Raw genomic sequence first — 18,812 nt, forward strand, 5'->3', positions numbered from 1 at the left:
CTTTAATAACTTGTGTTATAAAAGATTGAAAGCTGATGATTCCTGAATCGTGCTTGGGCTGCAGGCCTGGAATACAAGTTACCTTGAGCCTATTTTCCAGGTTGGGACCATGCTGCTATTCTTTTGCACGTAAATCACATTCATGTCTTGGTTATTGTTTCCAGAGGGGCTTCTCACAGTTGCCATGTTGTGAGTCCAGACATCCCCTTCCCAGCCACCCTTCACATCCTCTATGAGTCTGGCAGAAACCTGAGTGACCCATGCTTACCGTGTGGCATTGTAAGGGTGACTTTCCAGATAACTTTAATTTTTTCACCCCCAGCATGAGGGCACAGCCTGGATTTTCTCCATCTGCTTTGTTCCCTCTACTTTGTACTTAGTAGAAGATGTTCAGGAAATATTGACAGAATGAATGGACAAATCTATAGAGCCATTTCCAAGTACAAAATATATTATCCTCCTTTAAAATTCAATCCATAGTTCCTCCAGATTTCCCAAACAGGAGGAAATTCGTTTCACTTTCCCTTCCTCGAAGTTGGAGAATGGTCAAATACAACAGCTAAAAGCCTTGAGCCTGGGGTCTCTGCCTTTGCCTCCATGGACTGCCAGGTCCCTACTGCACTCAGAGGGCAGAGCCATGCACGAAGGGAGACCAACGGGGCTCGTTCATACATCTCAAAATAGGATTGACCACTTCCTCCGTAAGCCCAGCTCTCATTTTGGCTGTGGAGAACAATGAAAGTACCTATTGAAACCCAGCAAGAAGACAGGGCTGTAATTAGGAAAACCTCAGAGTACCACATTTAAACTTTTGGCCCACATTTCTGCATAGGGGTCAAGCTATTTCTCCTGACCATTGAAATCCTGGCTTTTCTTCTTTGCTTTCTAAATATAATGATACTGGGCAGTGCGACAATGGCTCAGTGGCAGAATTCTCGCCTGCCATGCCTGAGACCCGGGTTCGATTCCCGGTGCAAAATAAATAAATAAAGATAATGATACCAACTGGTATACCTTCCCCTCAGGCCTTTTACCAGTGTCCCATATGTAGGGTTTCCCACTAAAACTCTTTCTCCCCTTTGAACACACACACTTAAGATTTGCAGGGGGGTCTTCTCTTCAGAAGGGTACTTGCTTTATGTGCAGAATTGGGGACTGGAAGGAAAACCTAGGAACTGAGGTTTGCAGCCCTCCAGCCCGATTAATATGCAACATCATTAAAAACTTAACAGTGGGGCAGGCCACAGTGGCTCAGCAGGCAAGAGTGCTTGCCTGCCATGCCCGAGGACCCGGGTTCGATTCCTGGTGCCTGTCCCTCATGAAAAAAAAAAAAACTTAACAGTGATTTAACTATAAAGGAGGCAAAGTGCCCAGAAACGTTTTTTTCCATTCTCACCCATTAGACCCTTAATTGTAAACCAGAATTTGGAAACAGGGTGCTCTAATGCCAGTTTAAAACCAGCCCTCTTGCATCTGAGTCCTGAGCATATGAGCTGCTTGCCAAAGTGGCTCAGAATTTCTGGGACACATTTTTTTCTGAGTCAGTGGTTTGCCTGTAAATTTTGAACGATTTCAGGTGTCAGGGTATATATTTGTTCCCTCTTCTTTCTGGCTTTTCTAAATCTGGAATGTGGCAGCTGCTGCAGATAGTAAGAATCTAGCTGCTTTGGCCATGGTCTTGAGCAAGGAGTTCCCCCGAGTCAAGAGGATCACAGAGTCAGAGCCTGTCTTTAGGAGCATCTCTGAGATCACAGAAAATAGCCACTGCTTGCTGAATATCGGAGCAATCACGTTCGTCATTCTCATTTTGGCATCTACTTCAGAGTAGTCCTAAAGATGTTAAACTTGAGGAGTTTGGGGCTCTCAGTAAATGACAGCCTTCTCCCTGGCTGTGGGCCTACATCTGAAGAAGAGGTTTAAGGAATCCTAAATTTGGAAGGATGCATTGGTTTGGAAGGTGGTGTGGCTGTCACTAAACTAATGCAATTCCTTTTTCAAGTGCAAAAGTCATGATATGCTTCTGCAATGTTCAGTTAGTTCTAGGCAAGATGTCCACATTACTGGTAAGCTGCTGGGATAGCACATGGTTGGAAAGTATTTGTTTTAGTCTGCCAACGCTGCCAGAATGCAACACACCAGAGATGCATTGGCTTTTAATAAAAGGGGATTTGTTTAGTTAAAACATATAGTTCTTCAGAGGAAAGGCAGCTAGCTTTCAACTGAGGTTCTTTCTTAACATGGGAAGGCACAGGGCAATCTCTGCTGGCCTTCTCTCCGGGCCTCTGGGTTCCAACAACTTTCCCCAGGGTGATTCTTTTCTGCGTCTCCAAATGCCTGGGATGAGCTGCGAGTGCTGAGATGAGTTATGCTTAGCTGCTTGGGCTGTCCTGTGTTGAGCTCTCTCATTTAAGCATCCAGCCAGTTAAATCAAACATCATTCGTTGCAGCAGGCACACCACCTAGCCGACTGCAGATGTAATCAGCGACAGATGAGCTTCACATGCCATTGGCTCATGTCCACAGCAACAGAACTAGGCACCTTCACCTTGCCAAGTTGATACCCGAACCTAACTATCACAGCATTCTTTCATACATGCCGTTTTCTAGTACATGCATTTCTGAGTGATTGCAGGTAGAGATTGAATAGCATCTAAGAAATGAAGAAAAAGTAGCTAGCCCACACGCTAATCCCTGGAGCCACATTTTCCTCCTAATACCCAGTACCCCTTAGCCAAGTCTATTTGGAGAACAGGCCCTGGTCAAAGTCACTGGCAGGCACCATTATCAGAAGAAAATAGGGGGCCAATAGGGTAAGGGAGAAAAATTAGTCTCTTCTAGCTGCCTTAACATACAAGTTCTTTTTTTTTTTTGCATTGGCCTTACCGTGGTCTATTGTAAAACCTCTTGGTTCTCTTCGGTAATGTAGAGAAAAAGTCTTACAAGTTATTTTAAGAACAGATTTTTGCTGTCTTTATGGATTAGAAAGTGGACCTGGGGCAGCTCTGGGTACTAGAGATGGAGGATTTTTGAAGCAATATAGTCATCTGCCTAGAAGGTATTTTATTTCAGGGGCAGCAATGAGCCAAAATGCATATTCAAAAAATGAAGAAAGTGGCTGAGATGATAGGCTTCTGGTAGTGGAAGGGGCCTTCAAGACAGTGCAGTCTGGTCACTTTGTAAATGAGGAAACATGGCTGGTTGACAGCTAGTTCATAGCTAGCAAGGGTGCGTTCAGCCTCAAATTGCAGAAGAGGCAGAAAGGAGGCATCGAGGAAAGCCCTAAAGGCAAGGAAGAGAAAACGAATAAAGCTGGGACATAACACAGCACTTCACGAGAGATTAGGCAGGAAGTTGGCCAACTGGAGAACTTTCTGGTTGACCTTCTGACAACCAGAGCTGATCAAGCACTGGGGAGCTGATCAGACATTGGGGAGGGATCCTGATCACACTGCACTCCCCCATCCCCATCTCTGCCTGTTGATAGTAAGTTGGGAATCTGTTGTCAGTGCCACCTCAGTGCTGGCAGGTTTCTGCTGCCCAGAAAGCAGAAGGACCAGGAAAAGGGCATGTTCCCATCCACGCCTTGTCTCACTCACCTAGATGCCTGGGTGTGTGGTCGCTGAGCCATAGTGTCCTTTGAAAGTTTCATAGATAGGTGATCTTTTCCTTGCCTTTTTGAAGAGCTAGCGAGTGGCCCTTTTTTCCTCCTCTCTCAGCCTCTTCCACAAGAGAGAGGAAGAGGGAAAGTGAGTCCCCTGCCTTAGCCTTCGTCCACCCCACATCGATGGCCTGAGCCCTGGGCTGGAGAAGAGCTCCTTTCTGAGGGGTCTGGGTGTAGGGGACCACCGGGCTCTAGGCTTTTAGAACCTGCTGAGATTAGCTGTCATCAGGACTTCCCCTCCTCTGGCTGCTGTTTTTTTTTTTTTTTTTTTTTGCCCTCCCCTTGTCCCAGCTATGGAGAGGAGAAATACTTTGAGGGTACAAAACTGGCTGGTCTTGACCGTGCCACTACTGCATGATTTCTTATTAACCTGGGCCCTTATGGAAGGGACACAGATCATTCATTCAGCCTCACTGGGAGCCTCACCTGTAAACAAGGCAGGGTGGGATAGGAAGGAAGGCTGACTATGAGCTTGATAAACCACTAAGAAGCGAGAGTGACCCCTTCTGCAGACGTGGAGAGCACAAGAAGCTTCGTGCACCCTTTGGGGTGAAGCCAGGAATGGTATTGGTGGGGGACACACCCCCAACCCCCGCCATCAGCCTTGCCCTGCAGCACAGGCTTTCTCTTTCCACAAACACATTGGTTCCCAGCTCCTGTTTCCAGTAGGCTGCTCACGCCAACTCTGACCTCCCAGGATTTTTTTATTCAGGTTGTACTGGGCAGGAGGCCACTGCTTCCAGCCCAGGGTTCTGCCCAGGTCGGTGTGGCAGGGGTAAGGACTGAATTCAGTGCCCACCTTCCACTTTCTCCTCCCTCAAGCACATGGAGCAGGGACAGGAGAACGAGGATTGCTTCCTACTTCCTAGGCTCGAAAAAGGGAAGGGCCAGACCCCCAATCTGTGAGGCTCCCAAAGGATGCCCCCATCTCCTTCTTACAGAGCACTGTTGTAAGGACACCCAGTCTTGAGCTAGGGTGCTCAGGTGCCACCTTTTGTCGCACTCTGCCCCCAACTTGGTTGGAGAAAGCAGAGGAGGGTTCGGGGTGAGTGACAGAAGGTTGTTAAACTATTCAGGAAAAGCCCTGAAAGGGTCAGGTGAGTCTGAAGAAGGTGAGATAAAGCTAACAAGCCATTTGCTTCCTTTGGAGCCACTCACCACTTGCCTCAGGCCAATGTGTGTGTTGTTTCTTTTCCAGTCTCATCCTAGTGCCAATGTGGGGAGAGGCACAGAGACGTGGAGGCAGGCCTGCTCTTAGGGTGACAGGGCACAAATGAGGTATATTCCGTAGAATCTAAGACCCATGTGTCTTTCTCATTTTAACCTTCATGATAATAGGATGTGTTTCACAACCTGTCCGGGACTTCTCGCTCAGCGTCAAGCCCCCGGCCGGCGAAGGGGACAGAGGAGAGAGAGACAGACGCAGACAAACCGACTTGAATGGCAGACACGAATCCGTAGCACGCGGCGGTTGTGAGCACAGACTTTTACTGGAGCTAAGCTTGCATTCTTTGTAACAGGTTCCGCGCGGGCTAAAATACCCCACGGGGGAGCAACCTCTATGCGGCCGTCAGGTACGGCTCCCTGCGGGTCGTCTCGCTTTCCCCGTCCGGGTAACGCCTTTATATACAAAATCCAAACCCAATGGGCTAACGCCACGTATACAAGGGTGATTGGTAGACAGGGTTGGCGGGCGCGTACGTCATACGCGGAGGCAGGATGCGGGCGCCATCTTGGCTCACTCGATGGGCGGGGGGAACTCTAGGGCAGGCTGCGGCGTGTCCACTAGGCCCGACCCGGGAGGCGGCTCTCCACATCTCCCCCTTTTTTATTCATTTTGACCCAGTGTCTCCATTGATGAGTGAGCTCCCGTGGGCCACTCAGGCCCACTACATGTTTTGGTGCTTTGGGGAGTCTGGACTAGGCTTGCTAGGCACCAACCAGAATGCCTCCTCATATAGAGACCGGAGAGCCCGTGAACTGGAAACAACGTGACTCTCCCTGCAGTGCTTCGCCTCGCAACTGGGTTATGTAGGGGGGCAGGAGAGCGGCAACCAGAGCCGAGAGCGTCATTAGGTGTCTCTGTGCAATGGCCGGAGTCTAGTCTGGCCAGGACCGTGACTCCGCCGTAGAGATCATCCTTTAGACAAAAATTATGACTTCTGGTGCCGCCTTTTACACCCGGGACACGGCCATGGGCTTTGCAGCAGATCCTGTTTTCGAGCGCCCCGCCCTGAGTGGCCGGGACGGGTCATACAGTGAGGGGAAGGACTGGGTAGCGGGACGGTCGTTGCCAGGAGCATCAGGGGCGAGTGACATAGCCAACATGGTAGTGACACGTAATTGCTGCTGTGTCTGGAGCAAGCGTTCTAACAAACATTTAACAGTGACTAAACCCACTAATAGTCCCACCGCCACGAGGATCCAAGTAGTCAAATTGGGCCAAGAGAACCATGAGGTGACTCGGTTCCACAGACTTTGTACAGTCTCGCCCAGTTTGGAAAGGTCGAAATCAACGGGGGTCAACTTGATATCCCCAAGCACTCGAAGGTCTGAATCCACCTGTTGGGAGAGGTTAGTAAAGGTAGGGAGGTTTTAAAGCTGGTCCCCTTTCTATACGATAGAAGGGTGACTAGCGCTCCTGTTGTCATCTTGTCGTTCGTCGCCATCATCAGCAGAGTTGGAGACCGGATCTGGTGGCTCTGGTTGGAGGCTTATCAATTTTCTGGGCAACAGTTCCTTGGCGTCCTCGGGCGACGTCACGGTTCTCACCAGTCTTTCCGGAACCCACACAGGTTGACGTCCTGGTTCCTGGGGAAAAACACAAACAGAGCCTCTGGCCCAGCTGAGCACTGGGTCAGGGCCTTGCCATTGTCCTGACAGGACATCCTTCCAACGGACTAGACCTCTATGTGGAGGACTCGGAGTAGTGTGCTGAAGAGCAGGTGTCATTCCTAGTGAATTTTCATTTAAAAAATTATATGTAAATAAGGCTACAGACAGTTGAGCCTTCGGGGACAGGCCGTGGCCTATTCCCCCTTTCTGTTTTTTGAGCAAGTCTTTAAGAGACCTGTGTGCTCTTTCAATGATTCCTTGCCCTTGAGGGTTGTAGGGGATACCATGTTTTAATTGCACTTCCATATTTGCACAAAATCTTTGGAAGGCTTTGCTGGTGTAAGCGGGTCCGTTGTCTGTTTTTAATATTTTCGGCTTACCCCAAGCTGCCCAAGCGGCAAGGCAGTGTGCAATTACTTGGTGGACTCTTTCTCCTGATTCGGCAGAGGCAAATAAAACTTGAGAACAAGTATCCACTGACACATGCAGGTATTTAACTTTACCATACTCTGAGTGATGGGTGACATCCATTTGCCAAATGTCTCCCGGGATGAGACCTTTAGGGTTAACCCCAACTGAAGGGACTGCTCTTTGTTCTACACAATTTCCGCACGCTCGGACTATATCTCTAGCTGTCGCACGTGGTATATTAAACCGCCTAGCTAGGGTACCTGCATTGATGTGAAATCTGTCATGGAATTCTCGGGCTTGCTGATATGGTGTCAGCGCAGGGAAGATGTGTGGCTGTCGAGTGGCTACATCTACTATGTGATTTCCTTGTGCCATGGGGCCAGGCAGGCCTGTATGCGCTCTAATGTGAGTTATGTAGAAAGGATGTTGTCTGGCACATATTGTCTCTTGAAGTTTGATAAAGAATGGTCTTACTGAGGAGGAATATTTTATAATGCCCACCGTCTCTAAAATATTTACAGAATTTACGACATAAATCGAATCAGATATAATATTTAGGGGATCGGTAATTTCTTTCAGGACTGTAATAATGACCTGTAATTCTACCCATTGAGGTCTCTGTGGTTGGAAGAACACTGTTTTGGGAGTACTCCCTTCCACACAGTATGCTCCTGAACCGGAGCTGGAACCGTCCGTGTACACGGTGAGGGCGTTCACTAGTGGCTTGGGTGAAGTCACTCTAGGAAAGATTACTGGGTGTCGGGTAACGAATTGCAAGAGGGGATCTTTTGGGTATTGGTTGTCAATACTTCCTAAAAAGGTACACCGGAGAATGGCCCATTGATCTATACATCCAGTAAGTGTCTCAAGTTGCTGGGAAGAGTAAGGTACTCTGAGGTTTTTAGGTTGTTGGCCAAAATGTTGTACGGCCCTTTTTATGGCTTCTAAGGCCAACTCTGCAATCGCCGTAGGATAATGCTCTAAACTCTTCTTAGGAGAAGCTCCGGGGTGGACCCAGAGTAATGGTCCCTGTTGCCACAGCACCGCCGTGGGCTGTAGCTCTGTTGGCAGTAAGCAGGCCTCAAAGGGCTCATGGGGGTTTATTCTTTTTAAAGCAGCGCTACTGAGTGCCTGTTCTACTTGATATAGTGCTTGCCTCGCTTCGGGAGTGAGGTGCCGGGGCGAAGTTATGTTCGAATCCCCTTTTAGCAAGTCAAATAAAGGCGCTAATTTGGCATTAGGTAATTTCAGGTACGGGCGAATCCAATTGATATCTCCCATGAGTTTTTGCAAGTCATTGAGGGTATGTATGTTGTCTAGCCTAAGAGACACCTTTTGGGGGGATACATGAGTAGGTGTAATTTTTGCCCCCAGGAAGGTGGTAATCTCTGCTATCTGGACTTTTTCAGGGGCTACTTCTAGGTTGGCTTTTCTAAGTGTAAGGACTAAATGTGACAGCGCTGTCTTAAGGAGATCTGTGTCTTTATGAGTCAGCAAAATGTCATCCATATAATGAAGGATTTTTACTTGGGGGAAGTGCTGCCGGGTATCGGCCAGTTTTGCAGCAACATACAACTGGCACATGGTAGGGCTGTTAGTCATGCCCTGGGGCAGGACTGTCCACTCGAAGCGGTGACAGGGCTTCTCTTGGTTAAGAGAGGGCACAGTAAAAGCAAATTTTGGGGTATCTTCAGGGTGAAGTGGAATGGAAAAGAAGCAGTCCTTGAGATCCAAGATGACAATAGGCCAATGTTTTGGTAGAGCTGAGAGGAGGGGCAGCCCAATCTGAACAGGTCCTAAGGGCTCCATGCAGTTATTAATAGCCCTTAAGTCATGTAACAGTCTCCATTTACCTGATTTCTTTTTTATGACAAATACGGGGGTGTTCCAAGGTGATGTGGAAGGAATGATGTGGCCCTTTTTTAGTTGTGCTGACACAAGAGTGTGTAACGCTGAGAGTTTTTCCTTTGGTAAGGGCCACTGAGGCACCCAAACCGGGGTTTCGGTTTTCCACCTTAGTCTTATAGGTGTGGATGGGAATCTCCCCTCAGTGGCCCCTAGGAAAAACCCAGGCCTCGTTTATCAGAATTGGAGACAGCCTGTATAGGTGTTGTGTGCCCCTGCAATGAGGCTCCTAAGCCTTTGCCAGGGACATATCCCATTCCTTTTAACAGATGCTTAGAAGTTGGAGAACAGTTACTGGTCAAAGTAACGTCCATCTGGGCTAGAATGTCTCTTCCCCATAAGGACACGGGCAGGGCTAACACATAAGGCTGAAAGCTACCTTGATGTCCTTCTTCATCTGCCCAATGAAGGGCAGTTGCACTCAGCATGGGTGCTGAGACCTGGCCTATTCCTCTAATGGTGTCCTCCGCCTTGCACGTCGGCCAGGCGGAGGGCCATTCTTGTTGTCTTATAATCGACCGATCGGCCCCGGTATCTAGCAGGCCCAGGAAGGGTCTGCCTTGTACCTTAATAGTCAACATGGGTCGAGACTCCAGAGACATATGGAGGCCCTCAAAAACTTCTCCAGTAGACCCAAATCCCTTATCTCCTCTTTGTCTGGCTTTACTCGGAAAGAGCGGATGTAAGCTGGGCAAGAGCAGGAGCTGTGCCAGCTTATCACCCTCTGCAATGACCAGAGTACCTTGCTGAGATTGTACCATAATCTGGACATAACCTGTGAAATCTGAGTCTACAATACCTGGTATAACTGTTAATCCTTTCAAGGCTGTGGATGCTCTCCCTAATAGGAGCCCCACAGTACCTGTTGGTAAGGGCCCTTTAAAGGAGGTCCCCACCAATTGGACTCCCATGGAGGGGGTCAGTACAAGCCTGGAGGTGGCACAGAGGTCCAGTCCTGCTGATCCGGGGGATGCACGAACGTGGACGGGTGTTGTGTCGTCGTATGGCAAGCAAGGGGGCCCACCGGAAGGGCGGACCCCCTCTGCCCGTTTTTTGGAACCTGCTCAGGACGGCCAGAAATACGCTTGCCCTGCGCATCGAAGGCTGATCTACAGTCTTCTGCGCGATGGGGTCCCTTGCGGCAACGGCCACATAGTCTGGTCATCGCATGCGGCCTATCATATTGTTGAGTGGTGGGTGGTTGGTCTTTATTGGGACAGTTTCTCTTAATGTGTCCCGACCGGCCACAGTGATAACATCCCTTAGGTCTTATTCCTAAGTCTTTGGTTTTCTTTGTATTTACTTGTAAGGAGCTGGCTAGCATGGCAGCTAGACCTGCAGCAGTTAACGGGCTGCCAGCGTCTCTACAGAGACGAACCCACTCCGTCATGCTCTTTCCCTTGTTTTGTACCAGGATAGCTTTACACTCTTTATTGCATTGTTCAAATATCATTTGTTTGACTACGGTCTCTGCTACTCCTGGGTCTGAGAAAATTCTCTCAGCCGCAGTTTGCATTCTGGCTACAAAATCCACGAATGGTTCAGTGGGGCCCTGGTGTATGCTACTGAGTGAAGCTTGAGCCTCTCCCTGGCCTGCCAACTTTTTCCAGGCGCCTATGAAACAGCGGAAAATCTGTCCATAGACTTCTTGAGGGAACCCTGTTTGATTCTGGGAATGGGCACCTTTCCCCAATAGCATATCTGCATTCCACCCGCCACGTCTCCCCGCTGCGTTTTTTGCGGCTTGTTCCTCAGCCAATTCCTCAAACCATGCTTTCCAATCTATGTATCGGCCTGGTGGCAAAGAAGCACGGGCCAACTGATATATATCTGCGGGTGTGTGATTCAGGGCGGAAAGGTTTTCAACCATATTCAATGTAAAAGGGGCATTGGGGCCATACTGATGGATGGCCTGCCTCAACTCCTTTAAGACTTTGTAATCATATGACTCATACTGATTATTACCTTGGGGATTGATAATAACCGGGTACATTTCTGAAGCTGGTTCTGGCTTAAGCGGTTGGTAACCGCCCAGCACACCGAAAGGTCTAAAGGTTGAAAAAGGAATCCAATTCCAGAAATGCCTCCCTCTATTGTTTGATGACGTGGGACCCTGAGGGCCTGCGTACGCAGGCGGGGGGCACAGCTGTAACTGCCCCTCCCTAGACCAGCCTGTAGGGGGTTCCGGGTCTCGCAAAGGAGGGCCACTGTAATTACCTGATTCGGCCACCAGAGGGAGCCCGTGGTGAGGGTTTTTGGCGAGATCACCAAAACCATTCACCGGAAACCGCCGCGCCCCTGCAGCAGGCGCTGGCGGGGCGGAAGGCTGCGTGGGTGAGACAGGGGGCCTCCCCCAATCGATCAGCGGAGGCGCGTCTGCACCCTCGGTCTCATCACCATCTGACTCTGAGTCAGAGGTGTCTGAACTAGTGCTTGACTCTGGCGGCTTACAAGTGGGCGGCTCACTTTCACAGGAGCCGTCCGCTAAAAGGGTCTTTAAGGGAGCTAACAAAGGTGAACTTCCTGACTGCCCCATGCTTGCAGTCGGCACTGGACCTTAACCAATCGGGGAGCTCTCCCGACTCACTGGGGCTACCTGAACGCCCACAGTCCTTAACTCTCACGTAGCAGAAAGCACTTACCCTCTCACGTTGATCAGGCGCGGAGGTTCCGCCGTGAACCCGAGAAGCACGTCCTCACCAGCTCGGGGAGAGGCAGCAGAAGAAGGTTCCCCGTATGGGCCACCACTTGTCCGGGACTTCTCGCTCAGCGTCAAGCCCCCGGCCGGCGAAGGGGACAGAGGAGAGAGAGACAGACGCAGACAAACCGACTTGAATGGCAGACACGAATCCGTAGCACGCGGCGGTTGTGAGCACAGACTTTTACTGGAGCTAAGCTTGCATTCTTTGTAACAGGTTCCGCGCGGGCTAAAATACCCCACGGGGGAGCAACCTCTATGCGGCCGTCAGGTACGGCTCCCTGCGGGTCGTCTCGCTTTCCCCGTCCGGGTAACGCCTTTATATACAAAATCCAAACCCAATGGGCTAACGCCACGTATACAAGGGTGATTGGTAGACAGGGTTGGCGGGCGCGTACGTCATACGCGGAGGCAGGATGCGGGCGCCATCTTGGCTCACTCGATGGGCGGGGGGAACTCTAGAGCAGGCTGCGGCGTGTCCACTAGGCCCGACCCGGGAGGCGGCTCTCCACAACAACCCATGAATACAGATGTTTCTTTGATCCCCCTAAAAGCTGTTATTAAAATCGCTGATACATCTCATAGTTGGTTCTTAGAAGGAAGGAATGAGTAGTTTTTCACTTTTCTCTCTCCGATATCCTTACCTCTTTTCTATATAAATATGTATTTTACCTAGAATCTTGTTGTGTTGTGAAACAATGTTTCATTTTATACATTGGTTCAAAAAATAAAGTCCTGTCTTGGTCCTGTCCAAGCCAGCTCTCTGTCTCCCCATTTTATGAGCTCTCTTGGCAGATTTTCCAAATGTCTCCTGCTCTGCCGAGCCCTGTGGCCCAAACCCACTCCCTGTGGGAAATGCTAAAGCCTTAGAAAGACTCACTTTCCCTTCAGAACTGTTTCCTCCTTTGTAAAATACATTCCTCCAGCTTCTAAAATGTCTGTGGGTTTGCTCCCACCTCCACGAGCCAGCAGGGTCTTGTCAGAACTCATAGAACTGTACACTAGAAGGAGGGAGTTTTACTGTACATAAATTGCACCATCAATAAAGCTGACTTAAAAAAAAAACCACCAGGCAAACCACACATGTTCAAGTTCATTGTTGTCTGCATCATTGTTTGCAAAACGTTGGCAGCAACCTACGTGTCCATCAATAGGGGATTGGTTCAATAAATTAGGGTTATTTGCATATAGTATGATATGGTTTAAAAAGAATGAGAAAGATCTCCAGATCTGATTTGAAAATACCCCAAAGAGAGAGTGTCAAGTGAAAAGAAAGACAGTGCTTCAAACAGTGGGTTCTGTTTTCTCCCCCTTTGTTTCAATGTATGCATGTGCGTTTGTTTGGAATAGCTCCAGAAGGATGCGTGGCAAACAGCCAACATTGGTTTCCCCCAAGGATAGGGACTGGTGCTGCGGGGCAGGGGTAGGAGGAAGACGCAGTTGTCACAGCGTGTCTTTTTTTTTTTTTGCAATTTGAAAATTTGTGCATGTATCGTCTATTCACGACATAAAGTTCAAAGTCAAAACAAATTGCCTTGACAAAAAAAGCAAAAGAAGCCCAGAGTGGCATTGGCCTCTAGCCAGATTGTTTCTGTTTCTCTCTTTCAGGACCATCGTGTGAGCCAACTCACTCACCCACCAGCAGTGGAAAGAAGCTCTTTGCTCCTGTTCCATTCCCTTCGGGCTCCACTGAGGATATCTCCCCCACTGGCCCCCTGCAGCCCCCTCCACTCCCCCAGAAAAAAGCAGTGAGCCGGACAGCCTCTTCACCAGATGGCTTCTTCTGGACCCAAGGTTCCCCCAAGCTAAGGACAGCGAGTCCCAAGCTAAACCTCAGCCACTCTGAGACCAACATCAGTATCCACGAAGAATCTCTCTTCTGCTCCTCAAGCCCTGGGAGCCGCCACCATCGTGTCTTCTCCTCCTCTGAGCCTCTGGAGAAAACTTTCAAAGGCAATGGCCACTGGGCCCCAGCACTGGGGCCAGTGGGCAGCCAGAGCGGCTGTGGGAGCGCCAACCTCCAGTGTGCGGCCGTCCCCTCCGCCTCGTCCTCCCAGCTGAGCGTGTCCAGTCAGGCCTCCAGTGCCAGCTCCCAGCTTCAGCTCCACCGCCTCCTGAGTAGCATCAGCAGCAAAGAGGGCACCTACGCCAAGCTGGGGGAGCTCTACACCCAGTCCCTGCGCCGCCTCGTGGCCAAGTGCGAGGACCTCTTCATGGGTGGCCAGAAAAAGGAGCTCCACTTCAACGAGAATAACTGGTCGCTCTTCAAGCTGACCTGTAACAAGCCCTGCTGCGACTCGGGGGATGCCATTTACTATTGTGCCACCTGCTCCGAGGACCCCGGCAGCACCTATGCTGTGAAAGTAGGTACAACTCCCTCCTCCTCCCATTCCGTGTGACTTGAGCAAGTCATTTCACATCTCTAGGTTTCATGAGAAGGGTAGATTACTAGTGTTCCTTGGACTACTTCATGCTCAAAGATTTCACACTTGACCTGCCTAGGGCATGGTGCAGTGAGATTTGTAGTAGAAATATAAGATGCACTTTGGGCTTCCAAGATTGAATCTTATGTGCACTAGTTGGAGTCAGAAAATAGTTGGCTTTGAATGCAATGGACAGTTTCTTCATTTGTTCAGCAGGTTTTTGCTGAGTGCTTACTATATGCAGGCACTTTGCAAAGCTCTGGGTATATAGAAATGGACATACGGTTCCTTATGGAGCTTATAATTTAGCGAGGGACATGGACAATTCAGATATTGCGCTTCAGATGTTAGAGTCAGCAGGAGTATGAGACCTAGGCATTTTCTAGAACAAAAAGCATACTAATACATTTATCAAGCACTCAATGTACAACCAGACCCTCAGCTCGGTGTACTGACTTCATTACCTCTAAACCTCACAGTAATTCTGCAGGGCAGGTAGGTTTTACATGGAGAATTGAAGGCTTTTTAAGATTCAGTAATTTGTCCACAGCTCATTGGCAGCCAAGGTGGATTTGAACCAAATCCTATGCTCCAATCTGCTCAGTTAAGAAAAAGCTCAAGGTAGTCCAAGGTAACACAGCTCTTTACTCTTTGTCACTGGATCAGGCCTATTGCCACTACACCTACTTGGCTTTCTAAGGGCACAGCTGAGCGAGCTCGTTGAGTCATCTACACCCATGTGGGCCACTGTGTTCTCTCCCACAGACTTTGGTCCTTCCTCGTGGCCCCCTTTCTTATCTTCTTTTGGTGGTCCTTAAATATCTGATGGGTCCATGCATCTTCTACAGATGCAGGCTGTGTGGGCGAGGGGAGGCAATGAGGATGGGCAGTCTGGGTCTCTTTTGCCATCAATTATCCCAAGACATTCTGTTTTTTTCCCCCGTTTAGAACAATAAAAACAGTGAACTAAAGTAAAGTAGCCTTGGTGGGGTAACCTTCTGGTTACAGAAAAAATTTCTTAATATTATGGTTATTAGCCAAACAAAATTGCAGTGAATTTTACTTTGAGATTTTTTTTCTTTTAAGAAATTTGTAACACTACCATAAAATATGTTCAAGGGGCTGTATCAATATATAACTGCTTGTTGCCTTCCTGTGAAAAAAATGAGGGGGCTAAGTGTTTTAGTTTCCCAGGCTGCCCAAGCAAATACCATGAAATGGGTCCAGTTAAACAAAGGGAATTTATTCACACAGAATTTGAGACTGGGAGAAAGTCCAGATCAGGGCATCATCAAGGTGATGCTTTCTTCCTGTATCAGTTAGGGTTCTCTAGAGTAAGAGAATCAACAGGAAATATTCATAAATATAAAATTTATAAAAGTGTCTCACCTAACCGTGGGAATGTAGAGTCCAAAATCTGTAGGGCAGACTGTGAACCTGACGATTCCGATGGAGGGTCTGGACGAACTCTACAGGAGAGGCTCACCAACTGAAACAGGAAGGAAGCCTGTCTCTTCTGAATCCTCCTTAAAAGACTTCCAATGATTAGATTAAGTATCACTCATTGCAGAAGACACTTCCCTTGGCTGATTACAAATGGAATCAGCTGTGGATGTAGCCGATGTGATCATGATTTAATTCTGTGAAAAGTCCTCATAGCAACAGACAGGCCAGCACTTGCCCAACCAGACAAACAGGTACCACCACCTGGCCAAGTTGACACATGAACCTGACCATGACACTTCCCAAAGACTCTGTTATCTGGGGCTGGCTGCTGAAAATTTTTGGTTCTTAGTTTGTCACTTGGAGGCCTCTCCTGGCTGCACCTTCTGTTTCTGGGTTCCATTCAATTTCAGCTTCTTGCTTCTGTGGCTTTCTCTCTTCCTGTCTAAACTTCATTCTGCTTGTAAAGGACTCCAGTAAGAGCATTAAGATCCATCCTGATTGAGCCACTCCTTAACTGGAAGTAACCTCACCAAAAGGCCCTACATAAAATGGGTCCACATCCACAGGAATGGATTAAATTTAACAACATCTATTTCTGGGGTACATGCAGCTTCAAACCACCACAGGCTGCTTACTATAAGAGGGGTCCAGTTTATTGTGCAGAAATCAAGGCCCCCAAAGAGTAGAGGCATTTGGCCAAGATGGTGGGAGCTAGATGGATGGAAACTCCAACGTACTGGATGCAACTGGATGGTTTTATTTCCCAAACAGTACTGCTTCTACAATATCTAAACCCATAGCTCTTTATGTGCTATACTTCTCTGCCACTCCCCAACTAAAATTAAAAGTAAAAAGTAAATGTCAGTCTTTCCCTTCCTCCCTCTAAGAATGGTTTCTGCATTCAGTACAGGAAAAAAGGGATTGAACCCTCCATTGAACTGAACACTTGTAGCCTGGGAATCACTATCGGTTCAGAGCCACAGTTCTGTTCTCATTCAATAAAAGGGACATAAATTTGAGCTCCTTGCAGTAAAGAGGATGCAGCCAAGGAAGTTCTTCACTCTTGCTAGCTCCAGCAAACCTGAGAAAATCATCTGTGGGTTACCTTCCACTGAGATCTCTTCCCATGTTCAACTAAATTGGTCTCTCTCACCTTGTCTCTTGGGGCTGAACCTGGGGTACTCATTCAGCGTCAAAAGCAGCTTACTTCTCCATTTTGAGGAGGATAAAGCTTCATGGAGAGGCTTACAGTAGAAAGGGGTTTGACTCCACTGCAAGAATAAGGGGCCACCTGGCACAGAACACCCGAATCTGCCACCAAATCGGAACCACAGGGCAAACGGTTTGCTTTTTTATATCTGTAAGTGACTGTGATGTGCAGTTTAGATTCTAGGGCCCTGGATTATATCATGGGATTAGCTATATTCTCCAATGAATAGTGCAGAAAATTCAGTTTTCCCAGAGGGTGTTAAAGACAAGCATTGCTCCTCATTTCATTAGCCATCTAAGCCATAAGGAAATCAGAAGGTAGGCTTTCATTCAGAGGTCTCCTGCAAGACTTTCCCAGACCCATGGTAGCTCAAACCATCCCTGACCACGCAAAAAGGAGATTTGGAGAAGAGCTTCAACTATTCAGACTATGGTAATGCAACAAAATTCCCAGGAATAACAATATCAGTTTGCAAGTGTGCCTGGCCTGCTAAGTACAGGGAGGGGGTTGTCTGCGGAGCAGCGTTTTGCACCTGCAGCTGTTCAACCTCATTAGTGCCCCAGTCTAGACGGGACACAAATAACAATCATCTGGGAATCCGCGTGGAGGGGGGCGTGGTTACCTCCCAGTGCCTTCTGTGCAGGCTGGTTGCTGAGATGAAAATCAGTGCATGTTAAACAGGGAGCAGGCGCTGGAATCAGTATGTAAACCCCGGTGGTGACGTCCCAGTGAACAAAAGCAGGCTCACACCTGCTCCCCCAAATGCTGGAGTCTGCATTTCTGGGCTTGGAGACAAGCAGCACTGAGGAGAGAAAGCCAGCTCTTGTAGTCCTAGTTCTTGAATATGTGCCGGGGGCGGGGTGAGGCGGGAGGAGGGGGTAGTTCATTAGCTGTGTGTGAGTTTTCCAAGCTGCTTCATTTCTCAGTTATCTAGAACTCCAGGCGGATGATTAGGGACCTGCGTTCAGCTGGCTGGGCCATTTCTAGTATTGTTTTTTAAAACAGATGTGACTTAGCCCAGACTTTCAACCACAAATGAAACCGAGGCTTCAAGTTTTAAGGCCTGACTTGGCCGAGGCAAAAATGTTTGAAATTGAGCAGAACCAAAGGTGGGTGTGAATGTCTTGAGTGAAAACTCGAACTCAGACACACTGAAACAAAATGTGTGTGAGAGAAGAGAAGATGGGAATGTAAGGTGTCAGGGGTGGGGGGGTGGGGGCGCTGGGGGCGCGGGACAGAGCAAAAGTGTCTGTCTCTGCCCCAACCCCGGAACAGCTCTCTTGAATGACCTTGCCCCGCCCTGGGCCTGCTCAGGGCTCTTTAACATGCCCTCCCCATGGCCCCTCTCCACCCTGCTGTGCCGTGGCCCAAGGAAACTGCGGGTCTTGCCAGAGGACCCAGCTCCCTGATTTTGAAACATATCCAACCCAGTTCCCATTTCCCAGCGCCTTCATTTACATCTCTGTGCAAAATGTCAGCAGGCTGGACCTGAGCTCTGAGCTGCAAATGTTTGCTGGGCCCAGGCCTTTGACACCGTGGAGAAAAGGAGTCCTGGGAAACACCGCACAGGCTTTGCAGCAGCTGCGCCATCCCGTTCGGTACAGTCTGGGTACAGCAAAACCGGCAGGAGCAGTGACCCTAGCGACCTTTCACACTTAGGGCTGGCCGTGGGGCAGGCACCCTGCCAAACCCCACACCTGCACTTATCTCCTTTCGTCCCCCTAGCAGCCCCAAGAGGGAGCAGCCAGCTCCGCCCCTGAGAAAATCCACTTTGTGCCAAGTACCTGGCCAAAGGTGACACAGCCAGTTGAATGGCAGGGTTGATATTTAAACCAGGTTCTTTTTTTAAGAACTGAAGCCCCTGCCTTTGACCTTGGGCACATTTAACCTCTAGAAACCTCCGTTTGCGCATCTGCAGCAGCAGTCACTGCAGAGTTGTTGGAAGATTTTTTAATGAGACGCTGCATGAACACTGCTTGGCTGGCAAGCATCTCACGCATGCAAGAATTCAGGAGTTCTGCTGTGGGTGTGAAGCTTCACTGCAGGGGAACAGCCCTGACACCAAGAATGTTTTTTGTTGCAGATTGACTGACGGTCCAGCAGGCAGGTGCCTACCCAGTGGCTGACCAGTCGCTTTGATTCATTTTATTTGCAAGACTGTTTTATGGAGGCTCCCATGGATTCCTTTGGTTTAATAGTGTTTAGAAGGCTGCCATTTAACTA

General features: G+C 48.8%; 1 protein-coding gene across 1 annotated transcript in view; it reads left to right on the forward strand.

The window, feature by feature from the left end:
- The window catches only part of PRAG1 (PEAK1 related, kinase-activating pseudokinase 1), a 61,203-nt gene that overhangs the window by 38,667 nt on the left and 3,724 nt on the right, over positions 1–18,812 (forward strand). The window contains exon 5 of the mRNA XM_077144730.1: positions 13,119–13,873. Within this exon, the coding sequence (XP_077000845.1) occupies positions 13,119–13,873 (755 nt within the window). The remainder of the gene's footprint in view (positions 1–13,118; positions 13,874–18,812) is intronic.

This window comes from Tamandua tetradactyla, chromosome 26, assembly GCF_023851605.1.
Source record: "Tamandua tetradactyla isolate mTamTet1 chromosome 26, mTamTet1.pri, whole genome shotgun sequence".
Classification (NCBI taxonomy): domain Eukaryota; kingdom Metazoa; phylum Chordata; class Mammalia; order Pilosa; family Myrmecophagidae; genus Tamandua; species Tamandua tetradactyla.